This window comes from Carcharodon carcharias, chromosome 17 (genome assembly GCF_017639515.1).
Source record: "Carcharodon carcharias isolate sCarCar2 chromosome 17, sCarCar2.pri, whole genome shotgun sequence".
Taxonomy (NCBI): domain Eukaryota; kingdom Metazoa; phylum Chordata; class Chondrichthyes; order Lamniformes; family Lamnidae; genus Carcharodon; species Carcharodon carcharias.
In genome coordinates this window covers 113319262-113342334 of record NC_054483.1, presented here as the reverse complement: position 1 = coordinate 113342334, position 23073 = coordinate 113319262, and the positions used below count along the sequence as shown (strand labels likewise).

At 43.9% G+C, this 23073-nt stretch overlaps 1 protein-coding gene across 1 annotated transcript in view; it reads left to right on the top strand.

The window, feature by feature from the left end:
* The first annotated feature begins 1595 nt into the window (after nucleotides 1–1595).
* Nucleotides 1596–23073, top strand: part of mfsd13a (major facilitator superfamily domain containing 13A) — a 44340-nt gene continuing 22862 nt past the window's right edge. The window contains exons 1-2 of the mRNA XM_041210228.1: nucleotides 1596–1747; nucleotides 20198–20475. Coding sequence (XP_041066162.1) covers nucleotides 20314–20475 — 162 coding nt within the window. The 5' untranslated portion in view covers nucleotides 1596–1747; nucleotides 20198–20313. The remainder of the gene's footprint in view (nucleotides 1748–20197; nucleotides 20476–23073) is intronic.

Sequence of the window (23073 nt, the reverse complement as noted above, 5' to 3'; positions counted from 1 at the left end):
GGGCGATGGTTGGACTCTGTCTTGTTGGAGATGGTCATTGCCTGGCACTTGTGTGGCGCGAATGTTACTTGAATTGAATTCAGTTAATTGAATTCAAGTAGTTAAATTCCTATGATTCTATAAATTCTCCAGCTGTTCTGGTAGGATTTGAGTTCACGTCACCAGATGATTGGTCTGGGCCTCGGCATTACTAGTCCAGCAATATAGCCAATGCTACTGAGGGTTAAAGAAGACTTGGTGAAGTACATTTAAGAGCAGCACACCACCTGGATAGAGTGAAAAAGACCAGGACCAGCCAGTGGTGGAGACTTGCTGCCCATTGACCTGCATGAAACCAGAGGAACTACATCTCAGTGAGTCGGACTGTGCCCTAGAAATCCCTGTATGTCTTATCTGTTATGTATCACTTAAATTCTGCTGTGTAATGGAGGGGACTAACTTGGGTTGTCTCATTGCTCCATTTTGGTGGACTTAAACACGAATGAATTCCCAGATCTCACTGGTCAGCAACACAATAACGACAGCATTCTTTTTTATCTCAAAGCTCTCAGTTTGTTTTAACTGTTCTAAATTCAGTTTCTCCTGTATGTATTCCCTTCCTGTTCTAAAGCCACTAACTCATACTGCAGCAGTTATACATAGGGTTGCCAACTCCGGCTGGACGTATTCTTGTAAATTTCGTTGCATGACTTCCTCCAACCAGCCCACTCACTCAAACAGCCTTTTTCTCAATCTCCATTTTTTTTCGAACTAGTGAACAAAAGCATTCAAAGGAAATGACAGAAAACTTTATTTTCTAACGTGCCTTTTTCTTTTCTTCTCGAGTGTTGCACGCAGCAGCGTATAGGAGATTAATCTTTGATTCCTTGAGACTCCAGGGCAAACCCTGGATGGTTTGCAACCCTAACGTGCAGTTGTCAGTGGCCTTCTCTGGTACCTCATCTAAATGGCTGTTCTCGATGTGTGAGTCTACAAGGAGGCATCACAACTCTTAGTCTGTGAGGCTCAGTTCCACAATGGGGAGTTTATTAATATAAGGACAATGTTTGTACACATTTCCCACACTCTTCACCAACATTGTACCACTGAGTCTTTTTCATGACGCTATTACTTAATGTGGTGCATTCAGATTTTTGGATAAGGTACGCAAGCATCAGCAAAATAGTCACTTTAAATTGCATTTTGCTACATTACAGCAGTGACTACTGTACAAATAGAAATAAAACATAACCGTTTTTTTCCCCTTCTTTTGAGAACTTTTAAAGCAAAAGTTATATTCCCGGCCCACTCCTGTTTTATTCTCCCATTCTGCTCCTTAAAGCCTGGTTTCCGTAATTTCTGCAGTTCCCAATTCCATCTCCTGAGACCCCAATCGCCACGTCTGCACCAAGTGTCAATCAAAGTGCCGGCGCGCATGCGTACTCTGGCACCCGCCCCACCGGCGCGCATGCGCGACGGCCGCCCACGACCCGGAGGGGGGCGACTGCCAACCGCCTTGAGTGACAGGGATGTCAGCCAATGGGCCACGGCGCTCTCCGCGGGCGGGGTCAGGAGGGACCAATGGACGCAGGCGGGAGGCGGGGCGAAAGCTGAGCGCTGAGAGCGGGGAAGATGAGAGGCCGGCGGGGGAGATACCCTCCGCATCATCGGCTGGAGTTCGAGAGGGAAGGAGCCGGGCGATGTGGACCGGGAGAGGGAGACTTTTCTCCGGCTGTGGCTGTTTCACGGAGCACCAGGCGGAATAACGGTCAGGATGATGGGACCCGCTTCCCTCGGTCAGGGATTTAAACCGGTCAGAGGCGGGAGGGTCAGTGAGGGTCCGGCCCCCGCCTCAGGGGGTCAGTGAGGGTCCTGGGCCCCTTCCCCAGGGGGAGGTCAGTGAGGGTCCTGGGCCCTTCCCCAGGGGGAGGTCAGTGAGGGTCCTGGGCCCTTCCCCAGGGGGAGGTCAGTGAGGGTCCTGGGCCCCTTCCCCAGGGGGAGGTCAGTGAGGGTCCTGGGCCCTTCCCCAGGGGGAGGTCAGTGAGGGTCTGGGGCCTCCCCCCAGGGGGAGGTCAGTGAGGGTCCTGGGCCCCTTCCCCAGGGGGAGGTCAGTGAGGGTCCTGGGCCCCTTCCCCAGGGGGAGGTCAGTGAGGGTCCTGGGCCCTTCCCCAGGGGGAGGTCAGTGAGGGTCCTGGGCCCTTCCCCAGGGGGAGGTCAGTGAGGGTCCTGGGCCCCTTCCCCAGGGGGAGGTCAGTGAGGGTCCTGGGCCCTTCCCCAGGGGGAGGTCAGTGAGGGTCCTGGGCCCCTTCCCCAGGGGGAGGTCAGTGAGGGTCCTGGGCCCTTCCCCAGGGGGAGGTCAGTGAGGGTCCTGGGCCCCTTCCCCAGGGGGAGGTCAGTGAGGGTCCTGGGCCCCTTCCCCAGGGGGAGGTCAGTGAGGGTCCTGGGCCCCTTCCCCAGGGGGAGGTCAGTGAGGGTCCTGGGTCCCTTCCCCAGGGGGAGGTCAGTGAGGGTCCTGGGCCCTTCCCCAGGGGGAGGTCAGTGAGGGTCCTGGGCCCCTTCCCCAGGGGGAGGTCAGTGAGGGTCCGGGGCCCTTCCCCAGGGGGAGGTCAGTGAGGGTCCTGGGCCCTTCCCCAGGGGGAGGTCAGTGAGGGTCCTGGGCCCTTCCCCAGGGGGAGGTCAGTGAGGGTCCTGGGCCCCTTCCCCAGGGGGAGGTCAGTGAGGGTCCTGGGCCCCTTCCCCAGGGGGAGGTCAGTGAGGGTCCTGGGCCCCTTCCTCAGGGGGAGGTCAGTGAGGGTCTGGGGCCTCCCCCCAGGGGGAGGTCAGTGAGGGTCCTGGGCCCTTCCTCAGGGGGAGGTCAGTGAGGGTCTGGGGCCTCCCCCCAGGGGGAGGTCAGTGAGGGTCCTGGGCCCTTCCTCAGGGGGAGGTCAGTGAGGGTCTGGGGCCTCCCCCCAGGGGGAGGTCAGTGAGGGTCCTGGGCCCTTCCCCAGGGGGAGGTCAGTGAGGGTCCTGGGCCCTTCCCCAGGGGGAGGTCAGTGAGGGTCCTGGGCCCCTTCCCCAGGGGGAGGTCAGTGAGGGTCCTGGGCCCTTCCCCAGGGGGAGGTCAGTGAGGGTCCTGGGCCCCTTCCCCAGGGGGAGGTCAGTGAGGGTCCTGGGCCCTTCCCCAGGGGGAGGTCAGTGAGGGTCCTGGGCCCCTTCCCCAGGGGGAGGTCAGTGAGGGTCCCCCCCCCCCCCCCCCCCCCCCCCCCCTTCAGGGTCAGTGAGGGTCCGGCCCCCGCCTCAGGGGGTCAGTGAGGGTCCGCCCCCCCCCCTCCCCCCTCAGAGGGTCAGTGAGGGTCCTGGGCCCCTTCCCCAGGGGGAGGTCAGTGAGGGTCCTGGGCCTCCCCCCAGGGGGAGGTCAGTGAGGGTCCGGGGCCCCATCCTCAGGAGGAGGTCAGTGAGGGTCCTGGGCCCTTCCCCAGGGGGAGGTCAGTGAGGGTCCTGGGCCCCTTCCCCAGGGGGAGGTCAGTGAGGGTCCTGGGCCCCTTCCCCAGGGGGAGGTCAGTGAGGGTCCTGGGCCCCTTCCCCAGGGGGAGGTCAGTGAGGGTCTGGGGCCCCATCCTCAGGAGGAGGTCAGTGAGGGTCCTGGGCCCTTCCCCAGGGGGAGGTCAGTGAGGGTCCTGGGCCCCTTCCCCAGGGGGAGGTCAGTGAGGGTCCTGGGCCCCTTCCCCAGGGGGAGGTCAGTGAGGGTCTGGGGCCCCATCCTCAGGAGGAGGTCAGTGAGGGTCCTGGGCCCTTCCCCAGGGGGAAGTCAGTGAGGGTCCTGGGCCCCTTCCCCAGGGGGAGGTCAGTGAGGGTCCGGGGCCTCATCCTCAGGGGGAGGTCAGTGAGGGTCCGGGGCCCTTCCTCAGGGGAGGTCAGTGCGGGTCCAGGGCCCTTAACCCCCCAAGGGAGGTCAGTGAGAGTCCGGGGACCTTCCTCAGGGGGAGGTCAGTGAGGGTCCGGGGACCTTCCTCAGGGGGAGGTCAGTGAGGGTCCGGGGCTCTTCCCCCAGGGGAGGTCAGTGCGGGTCCAGGGCCCTTAACCCTCCAGGGGGCGGTCAGTGAGTGTCTGGGGCCCTTCCCCAGGTGCAGGGGGAGCAGGTCAGTGAGGGTCTGGGGCCTTTCGCCAGGATGTGGAATAGCAGGGAGCTACTGTGTGTCTGCTGTCAGTTCCTTACATTACCACACCTGGATCATGGGGGTGATGATCAGTCTTTTTTGCCCATTTTTTTAAAAAAAATACTTTCTGGTAGGGAAATTTGAGGTTTTGATCAGCACAGAAGTATTTGCAAAATTTTATGGCTGAATGATTGATTATGTAGAGATGAATATTTGCAAGAATAGCTTTTTTAAACTTCCCCTTGTCTTTCCTCAATTCCTGTAGTTAGCCGCGGTTGTTTAAAAATTGTGTATTTAACCGATAACTATTATTTCTATGTTTATTGTATTCACTAAATGATATGTGCCTCGCCGCAATTGTAAGACTGTAATTTTACTGTGGCTGCTGTGAGATTGTTTATACAACATTTTAGTTTAGATCCTATATGAGCGATAACATTTCTTTCACATTGTTCACTTAAAGGAAAAATCACAAATAGGATGACACATTCCAATGTGGATTGCAAAGTACTCTTGTAACCTGCATGACTGTGGCAGGAAGTAACTGTCAATTCATGTAGCACTGATAATTCCCTGTTGTCCCTCAGTTGCTCTGCTCTCTGCTTTGTCACGCTCTTTTGCCACCGCCGCCCATTGCCCTTCCCATTTTCCAACCACACATTCCCTCCCTTTAACAGCCTCTTAGACTCTGCTCCTTAACTTTATATTTCTCCTACTCTGTGTCTTGCTGTTTGTAAAGAATGTTGAGATGTTGTTTAAATTCATATAACTGTAAGCTGTTGTATGGTTGTCATCTGAACCCTTTAAATTATATTATTGACCCGAAATTTATGATATAATCCTCTTGAGATTGAGAAAAACTCTAATGTTACTTAAGGGAGTGTGAGACGCCATTAGTACTTCTCAAATGATGCAGTTGTTTTGCCAACAATTAATTAAAAATACACAATGGTATGGAATCCTTGTGTAATTTTTATGATTTTTGTACAAAATAGCACTTCATAAGTCAAAGGGTGTATGTTAGTGTTAGTTAATCACTCGAGTTACTTTTCAGGGTCTCATAATTTCAGACGGTGTTTGTTATTTTCTTCTAATACAATGCGGGCTGTGTTCTGTTCCTAATCATTTAGTCAAAACTTGCAGTTATATTTAATACAGGAAAATACCTCATGGTACTTTAAAGAAGTGTAACAAGACTGAAATTTACTCCGAGCCAATGAAAAGCAATGACTAAAAGCTTGGACAAAGGGGTAGCTTGTGATTAGGGATCCTCCTGTCACTTCGGATGAGTATTCAGCAAGGGGATAAGGTGTTCACTGTCTAGGTTGGTGTTGTCTCATGTGTGATGTTATCTGCAAATCAAGATCCAAATCTTGGTTTGCAGATTCGATTGCAAATATTTAATATAAAGTCACTGGAGCGTGGGTGACGGTACTGGCTTTGCAGCTTGCTCACTTGTCCTGTAGGGACCCGAGTCTGTTCTCAAGTGTTGAGATTGCTTGATGACGGTGATTTCTTAATTTGGATCTGTCCAAGGTTGTTTTTTCCCATGTAGTAGGGTCCAACTTACATAAATTGTAAGGAAGGTCATAATGCAAATTATGGATGAGAGAGGTCGAGAGATACAGAAGTTTAGGGAGTGAATTCCAGTGAGTAGGATCGAAGCGGCAGAAAGCATGGCCATCATTTGTAGGGCCAAAAACTCTTGAGGTTGCAGTGATTGAGGGTTGGAAGAGAACATGGCCAAGGAGGGATTTTAACACGAGAATGCAAATTTTAGAATCGAAGCATATGTGGACCAGGAGCCAGTGTAGGTCAGTGGAGTGAGCAGGCCTTGGTGTGGGTTAGAATATGGGCAGCAGAGTTTTGGATGAGCTCAGTTTTATGGAGAGTGTAAGATGAGGCCACTCAGGAAAACATTGGAATGGATTGGTCTGGGGTTAGTGGGAGATTGGAGGAGAGTTTCAACAGTAAGTGGACTGAGGCAGAGGTAAATGAGTAAAAATTACATTTTAAATCCAGTGTTAGGAAATATCTTCTAAATGTGGGGAGTAATTGGCTTGGCAGTAAGTGGGGGTAAATACTTCAGGATGAGTGAATATACTTCCTTTGTACTCGAGGCACCTTTAATGGGCCACATGGTCTTCCCTTCTGGCCTTTTTAGTTAATGTCGTGAAGTTTTGGGTAACTTTATTTTTTCATTTCCTTACCCACTCACCCCCACATTTGGATAACCAGTTGGGAAAGTCAGAACTGCCTAGATCATTCCATACAATTGATTCATTTGTGTGTCATCCTCAGCTCTGTCGTGGCACTCATTTCTGATTCTCACTCTGGAGACTAGAATACATCTAGGCTGACACCAGTGCAGTGTCAAGGCAGTGCTGTACTGTGAAAGATGCCATCTCAGATAAGATATTTAGCTAAGCCTTCATCTGGCTTCTTTGATGGACATAAACCATCCTATGGCAGGCACTATTTCAGAAGAAGAACAGGGGGGTTATCCTGGGTGTCCAGGCCAATGTTTATCTCCCAGCATACCTTACTAAAACAGATTATCTGGTCAGTATTTCATGACTGGTTGTGGGACCTGACAGTGTATAATTTTCGTGCTATGTTTCCTACACTACAACAGTGACTACATATCGAAAGCACTTAATTGCTGTCAAACCAATTTCCTGAGGTTGAGCAAAGCTCTAATTATTGTTCTCACTAGGGCGACGGAGATGGAGGGGCGACTTGATAGAAGTTTACAAAATTATGAGTGGCATGGACAGAGTAGATAGTCAGAAGCTTTTTTCCAGGATGGAAGAGTCAATTACTAGGAGACATAGATTTAAGGTGAGAAGAGAAAACTATAGAGGAGATGTGCGGGGCAAGTTTTTTTTACGCAGAGGGTAGTGAGTGTCTGGAATTCGCTGCCAGAGGAGGTGGTGGAAGCAGGTATGATAGTGGTGTTTAAGAGGCAGCTTGACAAATACCTGAATAGGATGGGAGTAGAGGGATATGGACCCCGGAAGTGCAAAATGTTTTAGTTGATGGGCAATGTGATCGGCGTAGGCTTGGAGGGCCGAAGGGCCTGATCCTGTGCTTTTCTTTGTTTTGTTCTCTATATAACTGCAACTTGTTTTTTCTTCTACCTGTTTTCTCCCAGTCTTTCATTCTTCCTTTTATTATTAACCTAGGCAGTCCCTTGGGGTTGAGGATGACTCTGGTTTGCTGCGTTCTGAGATGGCTAATAAGTCCAATTCTGCATATATTACCTGCATGCTGGTATAGTTTTATAGTGGCTGATTGCACTCAGAATCACGCAGAATCACAGAATCTCACATTGCAGAAGAGGCCCTTCGGCCCATCGAATCTGCACTGACACGTAAGAAACACCTGACCTACCTACCTAATTCCATTTACCAGCACTTGGCCCATAGCCTTGAATATTATGACGTGCCAAGTGCTCACCCAGGTACTTCTTAAAGGATGTGGGGCACCCTGCCTCCACCACCCTCCCAGGTAGCACATTTCAGACCGTCACCACCCTCTGAGTAAAAAATTTTTTCCTCACATCTTCCCCCCCCGCCACCAAACCTCCTGCCCCTCACCTTGAACTTATGTCCCCTCATGACTGACCCTTCAACTAAGGGGAACAGCTGCTTCCTATCCACCCTGTCCATGCCCCTCATAATTTTGTACACATCGATCAGGTCGTCCCTCGGTCTTCTCTGCTCCAACGAAAACAACCTAAGTCTATCTAACCTCTTTTCATAACTTAAATGTTTCATTCCAGGCTATATCCTGGTGAATCTTCTCTGCACCCCCTCCAATGCAATCACATCCTTCCTATAATGTGGCGACCAGAACTGCATACAGTACTCCAGCTGTGGCCTCACCAAGGTTCTATACAACTCCAACATAATCTCCCTACTTTTGTAATCTGTGCCTCAAACGATAGAGGCAAGTGTCCCATATGCCTTTGTCACCACCCCACTAACATGTCCCTCCGCCTTCAGAGATCTATGGACACGTACGCCAAGGTCCCTTTGTTCCTCAGAACTTCCTAGCGTCATGTCATTCATTGAACACTTCCTTGTCAAACTACTCCTTCCAAAGTGTATCACCTCACTTTTCAGGGTTAAATCCAGTCTGCCACTTATCTGCCCATTTGATCATCCCGTCTATATCTTCCTATAGGCCAAGACACTCAACCTCACTGTTAACCGCCCGGCCAATCTTTGTGTCATCCACAAACTTACTAATCCTGTCCCTTTATTAAGTGGCCACTATTTATATACTAGCTTTGGCTGTTAATGTGGGCCGGTTGTTTAATCATTGCGTGCAGCAAACCCAAACTCAAACCCAATCCTAATCTGGCATTCACACATCATGTAGACTGACTTGCCTTATTCTATTTCCCGGACCTGAGTTATTTGGCTCCACTTCTTTTTGGATCAATAACTGAGCAACGTGGCAGAATATCAAAGCCATATTACATATTATTGTGGCATTTCCTATTGCCCTTCTAATATGCTGCCTTTATACACCATTACTTCCTATATCTATATTGTTACTTGTATACAATGTATAAAGCTGTCACTAGTAATAAATGAGTTTCCTATCTCTAACTCAGGGGTGCTAAGGCCAATTGAAATGTCTGTATTGCCTTCACTGCTGATCCAGTACTGGGTGAGCAGTAACTTTCTCTAATTGAATGGTCATTGTCTTTGATCCTGCTACTCAATTCCCTAGCTACTGACTCCACTCCTCTCCCTGGCAACTGTCTGAGGCTGAACACCCAGACTGTTTGCAATCTTGGTGTCATACTCGATCCCAGGTTGAGTTTCTGACCACATATCTGCATCATCACTAAGACCACCTCTTTCCAACTCTGTAATTTAGGCCTGCCTTAGCTTATCTGCTGCTGAAGCAGATCTCATCCATTCCTTTGTTACCCCTAGACTTGGGGTTCCAATGCAGTCCTGCCCAGACTGCCTCATTCTATCCTCCATAAACTTGAGATCATCCAGAATTCTGCCTGTGACCCTACTCTTACCAAGTCCAGTTCACCCTATGCTTGATGCCATTACAATAGCCCAGGATCAAACAAAACCTCTAATTTGAAATTCGTATCCCTCTGTTCAAGTCCCTCCATGGCTTCACCCCTCTCTATATTGCAATCTCCAGCAGTCCCACTCCCTTAGGAGGCTTCTGTGCTCATCTAAATCTGGCCTCTTGTGCTTCCTCAACTTTAATTGCTGCGTCAGTGGTGGCTGTCCTTCAGCTCTCCAGGCCTTCAACTCTGGAAGTCTCTTCCAGAACCTCTAACTCTCCTCTTTTATGGTGGACCTTAAAGCTATCACTTGACCAGCCATATGTGACTTGATACCAGATTTCCCTTTCTACTGCTTTTGTGAAGTTCGTTCCGTAGTGTGTGTTAATGGTGTTGAATGATACAAGTTTTTTTTACTTGTTCATGGAATGTGAGCATCACTGGCAAGTCCAGTATTTATTGCCCATCCCTCATTGTCGTTGAGAAGGTAATGGTGAGCCTCATTCTTAAACACTTCATGTTTAATTGCAGTCTGCATGGCGTAGATGCATGGTGCTGTTTGGGTGGGAGTTCCAGGCTTTTGACCCAGTGATGTTATTGTTGTTGAGATTGGCTAGCACAACATGGCTGAGAGAACATTGCAACAATAATAATGCCGTTATATTGTACCTTCAACGTAGTAACAAATTCCAAAGTGCTTCACTGAACAGTATTCAAAAAGTGAATACTTAGCCAAAGGAGGAGATACATTATTCAGAGAATGACTGTAACTTGAGTTTTACAGAATCACAGAATTTTAATTGCACAGAAGGAGGCCATTCAGCCCATCATGTCTGCATCAGCTCTCCAAATGAGCATTATGCCATAGTGCCAATGCCCTCCTTTTTCCCTGTACCCCTGCACATTGTTTCTATTTAAATAATCATCCAATGCCTTCTTGAATGCCTCGATTGAACTTGCCTCCACCACACTTCCAGGTAGTGCATTCCAGACCCAAACCACTCATTGTGTGAAAAGGTTTTTCTCCTGTCACATTTGCCTCTTTTGCAAATCACTTTAAATCTGTGCCCTCTCATTCTTGATCCTTTTACGAGTGAGAACAGCTTCTTCTCATTTACTCTAGTCAGTCCCCTCAAGATTTTGAACACCTCTATCAACTTCCTCTTAGACTTCTCCCCAAGGAGAACAGTCCCAACCTCTTCAATCTAGTCTCATAGCTGAAGTTTGTCATCCGTGGAAGCATTATTGTAAACCTCTTCAGCACTCTCTCCAATGTGTTCACATCCTTCTTATAGTGTGGCACCCAGAACTGTACACAATACTCCAGCTGAGGTCTAACAAGTGTCTTATATAAATTCAGCATAACCTCCCTGCTCTTGTGCTCTATGCCCCTATTTATAAAGCCCAGGATACTTTATGCTTTATTAAGTGCCCTCTCCACCTGTGCTGCCACCTCCAATGATCCATGCACATACACACCCAGGTCTTTTAACTCCTGCACCTCCTTCAAAATTTTGCCCCTTATTTTTATTGTTTGTCTATGTTCTTCCTACTAAAATGCATCACCTCTCTGACCAACACACTCTGCTTCTTATTTATCAGCCAATTTTGTATCCACATTGCTACTGTCCCTTTCATTCCATGAGCAATAACAAGTCTGGTGTGTGGCATGGTATCAAATGCCGTTTGAAAGTCCATGTACACCACATCAACAGCATTACCCTCGTCAACCCTCTTTGTTACCTGTTCAAAAAACTCCACGTAAGTTAAACACTATTTCCCCTTTAGAAACCCGTGCTGACTCTTCCTTATCAACCCATATTTTTCCATGTGATGACTAATTCTATCCCGAATAATTGTTTCTAGAACCTTGCCCACTACTGAAGTTAAACTGACTGGCCTGTACTTGCTGGGCTTATCCTTACAGCCTATTTTGAACAATTGCAATTCTCCAGTCCTCTGGCACCACCCTTGAGCCTAGGGAAGGCAGAAAAATTATGGCCAGTGCCCCTGCAATTTCTGCTTTCACTTCATTCAATATCATTGGATGCATCTCATTGGGTCCCGGTGCCTTGTCAACATTAAGTACCGACAGCCTATTCAATGCTTTGTCCTTATCAGTTTTGAAACCTGCTGGTGACAGAGTTTCCTTATCTGTCACCATGGTCTGGGTAGCATTTACACCTCCTTGGTAAAGACAGATGCAAAGTATTCATTTAATACCTCCGCCATGGCCCTTTTGTCCATTTGTCAATTCCCTTTTGGATCCTTAATTGGCCCTACTCCTTTTACCCCCTCTTACTATTTATATGCTTATAGAAGACTTTGGGATTCCCCTTTATGTTGGCTGCCAGTCTTTTCTCATAATCCCTTTTCACTTCTGTTTTTTCACCTCCCCTCTGAACCTTCTGTATTCCTCTTGGTTCTCAATTGTGTTTTCTACATGACACCTGTCATAAGTGCACTTTTTTTCTTCTTTATCCTAATTTCTATCTCCTTTCTCATCTTGGAAGCTCTGGATTTGTTTGCCCTACCTTTTACCTTTTAATGGAATATACATTGACTGTGCCCGCCCGAACCAATTCTTTTTTGAAGGTAGCCTATTGTTCAGTTACAGTTTTTCCTGCCTATCTTTCATTGCAGTCTATCTGGCCCAGCTCCAAGACTGATGAAGAGGAAAGTAGAGAGGAGTTTAGACAGGGAATTCCTGAGCACGAGGCATAGGTGGCTGAAGGCATGGCTAATGAATAGAGGTGAAGAGGAATGTGGATGCTCAAGAGACCAAAGGAACAGATCCTTGAAGTGGGTGGAATGAGGGGTTAATGAATGAGGAGATCACAGGGATAGAGAGGGGGCAAGGTAATGGAGTGGTTCAAATCTTTTAAATTTGGAGATGCCGGGGGACTGAAAGCTAATGTACATCAGCAAGAATGGTTGATGGGAGCGAGACTTAATATGGGATAGGATCTGAGCCCCCATGCTTTGGATTACTTGCCCCTTATGGATGATGGGAGGCTGCGAATATGCATCCCACACAATGTCATGCTCAACTATTGTCATCTGCTGACCAACCATTTGCTCTTTATCTCCCAATGCTTATAATTTTCAACTTAATGTTTAACTCCCTCATGGCCTTTTCCTTCCCTATTTCTGTTCCTTCTCCAGCCTGATAAACCTTCCCACCCACCCCACCCTAGCCCATGGGATTTTCTACCTAAATCCTGCTCCCTCTCCACCCTCCTTAAAACCATTTAATCATACCTTTGGTAATCCTCCCTAATATCCTTTGACCCAGTGTCAGTTTATCTGATTTGCATCTCAGTGCTTGGATCGTTTTTTTCTAGAATTAAGTGATATACAAAAAAATGAAAGTTGTTTACAAGTGAGCTACCTCTCTCTTATTTACAATACATTGATTGTAAAATTCAGAATGACTTTTCTGGCATTTTATTACATAGAAACTAGGACCGGGGTAGGCTATTTGGTCCTTTGAGCCTGCTCAATATGATCATGGCTGATCCTCTATCTCAACGCCATATTCCCTCTTTCTCTCCATACTCCTTGATGCCCCTAACATCCATAAATTTATCAGTTTCTTTCTCGAATATACTCAGTGACCCGGCCTCCACAGGCTTCTGTGGTAGAGAATTCCACAGGTTGACCACCCTCTGAGTTTAGAAATTTTTCCTCATCTCTGTCTTAAATGGTCTGCCCTATATCCTGAGACTGTGGCCCCTGGTTCTAGACTCCCCAACCATGGGAAAAATCCTCCCTGCATCCAGTCTGTCTAGCCCTGTTAGAATTTTATACATTTCAATCAGATCCCCTCTCATTCTTCTAAACTCTAGTGAATACAGGCCCAGTCGAACAAATCTCTCCTCATACATTAATCCTGCCATTCTCGGTATCAGCCCAGTGAACCTTCGCTGCACTCCCTCTATGGCAAGTATATCCTTTCTTAGGTAGGGAGACCAAACCTGCACGCAATACTCACCAATTCCCGGTATAACTGGTTCTGATGAAGGAATACACCTGAAACATGAGTCTGCCTCTGTCCCACTTTCTATAACTACTGATTGACCAACTGTGCGTTTCCTGTTTTGGATTCTTTAAAGTACTCAAATGTTTGAATGTTATCTGCAGGGGAAGTATTATATTGTTTCACAAATGAGCATTTTTAATATGTTGTAAGCACTTACAAGGTTTTATTGCATGCATATAAATGAAACAGAGGCTATATTTTAAGATTCTCATTTCGGTGTGCTATAGACACAGGAACTTGAAGGGTGATTTATTCCACCACTGTAGAATTGGTGTAAAATAGATTTGTTTAATTCAATTTGTGACTATTACTAATGGTTTAGTCTAAGCGCAGTTAGAAATTAAGTATAACCTTAGGGAAGAATGCAAGATTCTGAGACAGAAAATTTGTATCGAACAGCATGTTGATTTAAAAATAGACTTGCCAGACATATCAGAAAGAGTTAGCCCTTAATCTAGACCTGATAAAATTGGTTACTTTTGAGTGCAAGTTAAAATTTAAGTGCCCAGAGATCATCTATTATGAAAATACATGGTGGTTGGAAAGACTTGGTTTACTTCATCAGTCGAAACATAGGACAACTGCTGGGTGTTTTCTCAGCATGGGGAGGAAACTGGCAGGAGAGTCACTCTAGGCTAAAGTTGTGCATGTTAAAAATAGACCAGGCAACAGATTGCCTGCTTTGCATGAAGAAGCAGCACATAGTACAGCAAAAACCACAAGGCATGGGAAAATAAATATTGAAAAAAAGAGCAGTCTCGATGTTGAGAATGTGAGGGCATTGCAACTCAGGGTCTCATCTGTTGCATGACGTCTTCTGTTAACTTTGTTTAAGGTTTCACTTGCAAAGTTTAATTTATTCCCACCAACTTTCTCTGCCTCCTCCTGAGAAGAGGTTTATGGTTTAATATGAATGTCAATGTTACCTTTTGTTCAAACAGCTGTTCTTCCTATATATCCTTAGGCAGTGATGCACCAAAAACAGAGAATGCTTTACCATTAACTGGTATTGAAGCCAAGTGTCCAAGTCTGTTATGACACTTAAGAGGGAATTATTTAAGCATTTAAAGAAGGAAGGCATTAAAAACTACTGGGAAACAGGGTCAGAGCTGTTATCTTTGGGTAAAAGAACTGCCATCACCATGAATAGTGAGCCAAATGGCTGCCTCTATACTGAAATTTTCATGATTGACTCTTGGTGTCCATTCAGATGAGTAATTGGGTGGAAGTAGGAGACTATGAATGTCCAACTTTTCAGAGCTGGAGAATTGATGCATGTGGCAAAACTGGTGAGTGAAAAACATAATTCCATAGTCATAAGGTGGACCTTCCCCAATCAAAAGGCCCCCATGCAAACAGTGACCTCCACATATATGAAGCAATGCCCGCCCTCCCCAGTTATTCCTCATCTTTTTCTCCCAAGCCATTCTCCCCTGAGTGTGGAGGATCAGGAAAGGCCACTCCATAAATCGGGCCTGGGAACTTTTAAGAGCTGTCTATAGCTACTGCAGTCTGTTTATGATGTGCACATGGAAAGACAGAAATGGCAGAAGGTTAGTAGGTCAGCTCAAAGTAACTGGTGGACCCCAACTGACCAGCTGGCTGCCTCTTGTACATCACTGTCCCAGATAATATTCCCAGTCTCCAGCTTGAAATCACTGAGCCCAATCATGTGCACCACTACTGTCCCAGCTGAGGTAGACAAATTGAACATGCATTAGGGATCAAATATGAATCATCTTGTATTGCATTTCACTCCGAGCTGCTCAGGATCATCGCAATATTTTACTTATGTATTTTACTCAACTAATAGTAAAGATTTCTGTTGGGATACTTTAACTACATTTTCAATCTGTGCTTGATCCCAGGACTTAAGGGAATGGTGTATGAAGAAAGGCTGATGACCCTTTTGATTTTATAAACTTGCCAAACAGTATGTATCATTTTTGATGTAAACCAAGGGAGTTTGCTATTTTCCTGTTTTCTTGGATTATTGTTTTAAGGTAATAATTTGGTGTAGATATTTATTCAGACAGTACAGACTGTTCGTTCCAATGTTCAATTATTAATTTTGGTGCATTTTTTGGAATTACAGTTACTTTGTCATGATGAATGTTGAGGTGTTAACATAGTAACAGTTTCAGGCAGGGGCAGGCAATCGATCTGTCCAGCACACTGTACTCTGGATGACTCTCTCAAACCCTGAACCATTTGTTGGTCAACCTCATTCCATCCTGAAACCCATTAAGGCTTGTTGTTCTACCACTTATGCCAGTAGGCTGGTCCATACACTTGCCACAGTTTTTTAGTAAACAAAAGTTCTTCCTGCATTACCCATTTTCTTTTGTTGGCCTTAATCTGCAAAGTCCCTTGCACTTCAGCTTCTTCCTCAGTGCACAGAATCTTGTTTGGATCCAATCCTAAATAACACTTCTCGATTGTGTGCCTTCCTTTCAAGATAGAAAAGACCCAGGGTCATCAGCCTTTCCTCATACACCATTCCCTTAAGTCCTAGGATCAACTGTGTAGCCCTGGAAAGAAAGACTTGCATTTATATAGCACTTTTCATGAAAAAAAAAATTGTTCTAAAGTGTTTCAGGGCCAACGAAGTAATTGGAAGCATTGTCACTATTAAAATGTAGAAAATGCGGCAGTCAATTTGCGTACAGCAAGCACCCGCAAGCAGAAATGTAATAATGACCAACTAATCTGTTTCTGTGTTGATTGAGGGATAAATATTGGCCAGCACACAGGCAAGAGCTCCCTTGCCCTTCTTCATAGTAGAGTCATGGGATCTTTTGTGCCCTCAAAGGATAGACAAGACCTTAGTTTAACATCTTATCTGAAAGATGGCATCTCTGACAGAGCAACACTGCATGGGAGTGTTAGCTTGGATTTTTGTGCTCAAGTCCTGGAGTGGGGCTTGAACCCACAACCTTCTGACTCAGGTGAAAATGCTACCAACTGAGCCATGGCTGACATTGTTAGCATCTGAACACTCCACTAAAGGATGAATGCAGAAAGGCATGACCAAACATTTAAACTCTACCAGGAAGTTACTTACGGTGGGATACAGTACTTCAGGAATTACGTTGTAAAAACTCCCTGTGGATGTATTGGAGGATGGCCAGATGACTTCTTCACTGCTTATGATCTTCTCCAGTAATCCACCCAAAAAAAAACATGTTGTTTCAGTGCTTCCAGTATCAGCCCTAGCACATGACAACGAGATGGGAAACAGCAACTTTGTGAAGTGAAGTGTAAGAATTCTCAGCAGCACTGATTAGAATATATCTGCAAAGCAGTTTAAAAGTAAAATTATCCAGCAATAATATGGGAAATGCTGTTATTTGTTTTGTTCTAACCTCTTCAGAATATCAGCAATAGCTTATTTTTTCCCTCCCAGAACAACTGTGAAAGGAAATGCTGATGTTTTCAGTATTTTCCTAATTTTTCTTAATTTCTGCCAATGATCTCTTAGTTTCTAATGATGCCCTGAATGCAGAAGCAGGACATGAGGTTGTCAAGTTATCAGATAAGCACAGAACTGGGTGAAAATTGAGAGAGGGTGCACTGGAAGGTTTACTTTTGTATTATCTGTGCCCACCAGCGCAAGGGAGAAAGCAGCTGTGGGAAATTAAACATTTTCATGTTTTTGGCATTCATTTGCCCCTGATATAGCATGCCTTAGGTGCCAACTTTGTGTTTGTTTTTCCTAAACTATAATGTTTTACCCTTGAACTCCAGAAGGTGATATCATCAACTACTTCCCCCAGTGTAGCATTTTCTGTTTCCTACATGTGGTTTCTTCAAAATTGCCATCTAGTGCCAGGTACCCACTGGGAACTGATAACCCAAAGTAATCTTCAAATTAGAAGACAGGAGACTTGCATTCCATCTGGTTGGGCTGAATTTGAACCCAGATCCCAGAGGTGAAAAGACTGTATTCTGACTCTAACCTACTTGCGTCATCTATATCTGGATGACTGGATGAGGCCACTTTCTGCTTTGCCCTTCCCAAGCCTAACATTTTGACTTTATTGGATAAGAGGAAAATGTGAAATATTATGCTCTTCTCAGTTGCACAGTGCAGTGAGGCCTTGTGAGGAAAGTGGACCTGTCAATAATGCAGAAAGGTCTATTGACTTTCACAATTTTTTCAACAACTTTTCTTTTTTCTGATGCATTGCAATGTTGGGATTCAACTGGTGATCATATTTTTTCCTAGCTGTGTCAATTAATTATAGGAAAGCCACAGGGGTACTAGAGTAGGATGGTGACATTCCTGGACTAGCAACCAAGAGATCAAGAAGTCAAATCCACCCCACCCCCCCACCCCCAACACACACACACACACACACACACACACACACACACACACACACACACACACACACACACACACAAACAAACATACACTAGACCAAACAAACCCATGAAAGCTGCTGGATTTGTCTTAAAATCTAAATGCATCACTGACAATTCTTTCCTAGTCTGGCCTGCGTGTGACTCTAGCCCTACACTGTATGGTAGACCGTGTTCTTCATCCCTAATTACTTGGAGGGATCGACAATAAATACCATATTGCCCACATCATGCGTAATTTTTTTAAAATGCATAAAACATGCAAGCTAAGTAATCTTCCTGACTGGAACATTATCAAATCACTATTAGTGAAAATATGCATACTTTTATCCAGATAGTGGGCTAATTAGCCTAAATAGGATCCAGATTTTTGTTTTTTCTCTGAAAAGAGAGGGATGTTAAAGACAATACTGCTTCTCTGGAAGATTGTGCCAATTATTATGCTGGTTGTTTGCCTTATGCAAATGATATTCAAATATCTGAACATCTTAAAATAGTACCACACTTTGTGTCTTCCACAATAATGTCCTTGTTCAGAATTTGTTTAGGCTGTTAGAGCAAAATGCATATGTCAGCATTGTACAAGTACAAATGTGCCTTTTCTGTTGAGATTTCTTCATGTAATCACATACTCAGAATATGTTGTGCTGAGCACAGAGCTTTGGCAGTGCGATTAAGTTGTGAGACAAAAGCATGTTGTTTTGGGATATTTCCTGCTTGAGTTGGAAGATAGATGGGGAAATTCAGAATACGTTACACCCTTTGACAGTTCTGCTTGTGTCTAGGTAAAGGACACATAGATTGAAAAATTGATCTATATCTTCAGGCTACAAAATAAGAAAATTGAAATACATGATTGTGTGCTTGTGAAAGTAGAAGAGACTTCCTGAAATTTCCACTGATGTTGACAGGAAAAGCTCATAAAATGTTTTTAAAAATCAGTTCCAAAATGTTGACACAGGATAGCAGTTTGTTAATGTCACCCATTTCAGAGTGGGGTTGTGAAACATGTACCTGTCCTTGTGTGCGCTTACTGTAAGCCTAGCTGTAGGCAAGGCACTGAGGAATGCCATGCCTTTTAGCGTACTTTGTCAGTAAATGTCCTCTGCTTCATCCACTGCGGCAATCTCTGAAACATTTAGGTTGGTATCATTGGGTATCAATGATTTTGAATTCAGCAGCTTACCAGAGTATTGAGATCAAGGGTCTCGTCTTTGTTCTTAGTTTCTCATACTAGCAATGTAAAATAATATTGTTTCAGAAGTGTTTGTGTTGGATTGTTCCTGTGATTTGACTGGCGTATTGTAATGCAATCCAATTCTAACTGCAGCAGCATTTTTCCCTTAATGTATTTGTCACTGTACAATTTACTTTTTTTTGCACTGAACATATTATTTAGCACATTTTTCATCATTTGTGATCAACACCTTGTGCTTACATAGCACCTCTAATGTAAAAGAACGCACCAAGGTACTTTACAAGCGCTATCACTTTGACACCTAGCCATGTTAGGAGATATTAGGACAGACAGCCAAAGGTTGGTCAGTGAGATGGGTTTTATGGAGTGTCTTAAGGGAAGAAAGAAATGCAGTAAAACAGATTTAGGGAGGAAATTCCAGTGTTTCGAGTCTTGGCAGCTGAAGACACAACCGTCATTAAAACCTGTGTTTCAAATCTGGAGTGCTTGAGGTCAGATTTGGTGGAGTGCAGAGAACTCTGCTGTAAGGCTGAAGGAGATCACAGATAGGAAGGGGTGAGGCCATGGTTGGATTTGAAAATGAGACTGAGAATTTTAAAATCAAAGCATTGCTTAACTGGATGCCAATGTAGGCCATTGAGCGTGGGGGAAATTAATGAGTGAGATGGTGCAAGTTAAGATGTGGGCAGCATAGTTTTGAATGACCTCAACTTTGCAGAATGGAGAACAAGGAAAGCCAGTCAGGTGTACATTGGAATAGTTAAGTGTAAAGGTAACAAAGGCATGAATGAGGGTTTCAGCAGCAGCTGAGCTGAATTGATGAGAGCATTTGTAATTTTATATGCTATACCTGTGTTTTATTTAATGGTTTGTGTTTAGCACTCTGCCTTTTTGCAAGATTTCCCAACAGTGGAAACAAAGTTTTATTGCTTCAGTCTTGTTGAATTTCAACCATTTGGGCTTCATTACATCACTGCACAAGCAACTTTAAGCATTCAGGGCCATAATAAGATAAGTAGGGGAGAAAAACCTGCTAGAATAACCATTTAACTTTAGTGTTTAAACAGAAAATTAATTTCTATGTGCATGATTCGGTGGTGGTAGATTTGTAACAGAAATGGAAGTAACAACATCAGCTTTATCAGAACTCAACACCCATCTGCTAAACTGTGCGTGAAATGCTAACCACAGCTTTCCATTCTGTCTTTATTATCCAAGTGCAATATGTACTTCTGTGTTATTTGGCAAGTGGGGAAAACAGCTGTGCTGTATTGTGTATAATGAGACACCATAGAGAGAAAGAGCACTGGTGATTGATATTGGGGAGTGTAACAGCTTGGATTTTGTGCAGTATATTGTCGGATAGCTAATTGTGTTTTTTTTTCATCCCGATGGATGTACTAATGTTGCTATCTTTGGATTGCTGTTCATAGCTTACCTCGGATTGGCAGCTTTTGCCTGCTGTCATATTTTGAAACGTCGCTGCCAAAGACAGAAGTGAAATGACTGTGATGAAACTTGAGCTACAGTGCAATGGACTGCTGAAGTCATGGGAATCAGACCAGTGAGCTGCCAGGACATACCTACAGCAGTGCTGTATGGTTCCTTATCTCTGTTTGTCTCCATTCTACATAATGTCTTCCTCCTGTATTACGTAGATACATTTGTATCTGTTTACAAAATCGATAAAGTATCCTTCTGGATTGGTGAGGTGAGTGAGGTATTTTTATATACTTTTTCTTTAAAGCTCTATTTTGCAGAAAACCCATAATATTTTTCTATCAACACTCAAGATATATCCTTGCAGTTGTTAGTCTTCTATGGCAGTAGGTTTAAGATGTTTAACAGAATTTTTTTAATGCCATAGTTGACTTGTTACAGTATTAAGTTTTGTGTATTGCAGCAAGTGAAATGGTAAGTGTAAGGTGTCGTTTATTGATTGCTCAAATCTGAGAGCAGAGGAATTGAATATTCCACAAAATTTTAACTATTTTGTTACTATAAAATCTTTTATTCAAGACTAACCTTTGCAACACAAGCTAATCTTCCAATAATATAACCTTAATTTGTTTTCATTGATTATCAATAACATGTTTCAGAAATACTTGCAATCTCTAATTATGTGGCAAGCTCATTGATGAAATAAGATTGTGGCTTAAAGTGAGATGAGCTTTCAGATTTGTTGTTCAGAATCAAAAGATCCATTTGCATCTGTTTAAAGTGAGAAATTTTGTAGATTACACAAAGATTATGAATGTAGTCCAGACCATTTTTAAAATGATTTATAGCGGCCTGTGACAAACCAGATACATTTTTGTCTTTGTTCCCTTTAATGGATGGGATTTGAAGTACAGTAATGCTGTAAGCTGCGTCATCCTGGAAAGCACTTAGTTCAAGTATTAAGGATAGTATGATAAAACAGTTACTTCCAAAAAAAATCTAGTGATTAATTTTTCTTTTGTATAAAGGATTAGGAAATAATGTAAATAAAATCCAAGTTTCAAAGTTTAATCATTCATCTGTTGGGGTTTACTCAAGGCAGTTTTGTAAAGAGTAATTGTACTCCTTGGAAAAATATTTGCAATATTTTTATAACCTCTTGCTTTTCTTAAGTGTGTATGGGCTAGGCAGAATGGAAAAAAGAGTGACAAATGCTGTGACAAAGATAAACTTGTCACCGATTTGTTTAAAATAATACTGGGGAGGATGGTAGTTGTAGGCTAGAGAACTTTCACAGTACATATTTATTCATCCAATCAGTCTCTATGTCTATTAGTTTACTGATTACTACAATTTGCAAGATGACTCAGCGACTTTGTACATGCCTTGAGCGAGATATCTTGTACACATGTTGGGGAAATATTTACACAAATCTGTACAATGGTAACATAGTTTGCAGGTTGATTACTGCTTACAGAAAAGGAAAGGGTTAATAAGTTTATTTTTCTCCATTCCTATAGAAACCTGTAGAATCTATAACCCTAGAAGAGTTTGATTTTCTATAGGTTATTTGAATTGAGGTTGTGTAACTTGCCTTTCAATCAGTCTGCTATCCCTATTTCTTGGTGCTTGATGACTTTCTATCTTGCCTCTTTTTAATGTTATTTTTAAATGGGCAATAATAGAGTTGATCATACTTGATCGCATATTTTCTGGTCAACTCTAATGTAGCCAATATAAATCATATTTCTGCCCAATATTTATGGTGTATTTGTTAGAGTGAGTACAAATTGATCATTCTTTGTATCTTTGTTAAAATGTTTAAAAGTGCATGCATTCTTTATTTGATATGTTCCATTGCTCTGCATGCAATTGGACCTGTGTATCTCAGCACAATCTTGTTAAAAAGTGGGTCTTTTGAACCATGACCATTAAAGATCTGGCTGTACAGAACAAGGAGTACAATCACTGTTGTGAATCTTAGCATCTCTGACTACTTGCCTACATTGATCTCTTCACACCACTTACTTAGAACATAGTTACAGGAGACATGAGAATAGTTTGCACATTAACTATTTCCACACTTTCAGCAAGCTGACTGTGACCCTGCTTTTTAGCTAATTTGTGTAATCTCAAGAAATGCAGGAAAAAATTTTGTAAACGTTTCAATTTTCTACGAGGGATAAAGGTAGGTCAGGAACATATCATAACCATTTATTTGTTAAGCACTTTGGGTATTTTAATAATGCAGCTCCTGAAATGTTTTGGGGATTGGAGGGATTTATTCTTGCCCCAATAGTAGAGAACATTTGAGATTCTATTAAATAATTTTATTTATTTCTGAGCAAGAGTAATTGTTCAGTTTCTCCCTTCTGAAGCTTAGACAAGATGCCTAAGAAGAACAGCTGTGTCAGAAAATGAGCTGGAAAGCCACTTTGGGCCAAATGTTTTGTTTTCTAATCCCTATTATTATTGTGAATATTGTTTAACCTTGCTGACTGATATTGTGGCCTTCCCTGGCAACCTTTTGGAAGTAATGTTTTGAAGCACCACAGACAGACTGCCTCACACAACCAATCCTCACTGACAAGTAAACCAGTTCTATTTTCTCCATTAGAAAAAAGTAACTATTTCTATTAAAATATTGCATTGACTATGTTGTGGATTTATTATATTTAAGATGCAGTTTTATTTGAAGGGAACTGAAAGTCCAGGGCAAGTCAGTTTCGTTCTCAAGTTCTGCCCTTTCCATAGCAGAAAATAATTTTAATTTAGGTTTGTCTAAAGGATATTAAATTATATTGCTGGCATTGAGACCTTTGGCATTGAGTCTTCACGCTGACTGCTCCACTGTTGTCGATCATTGGGA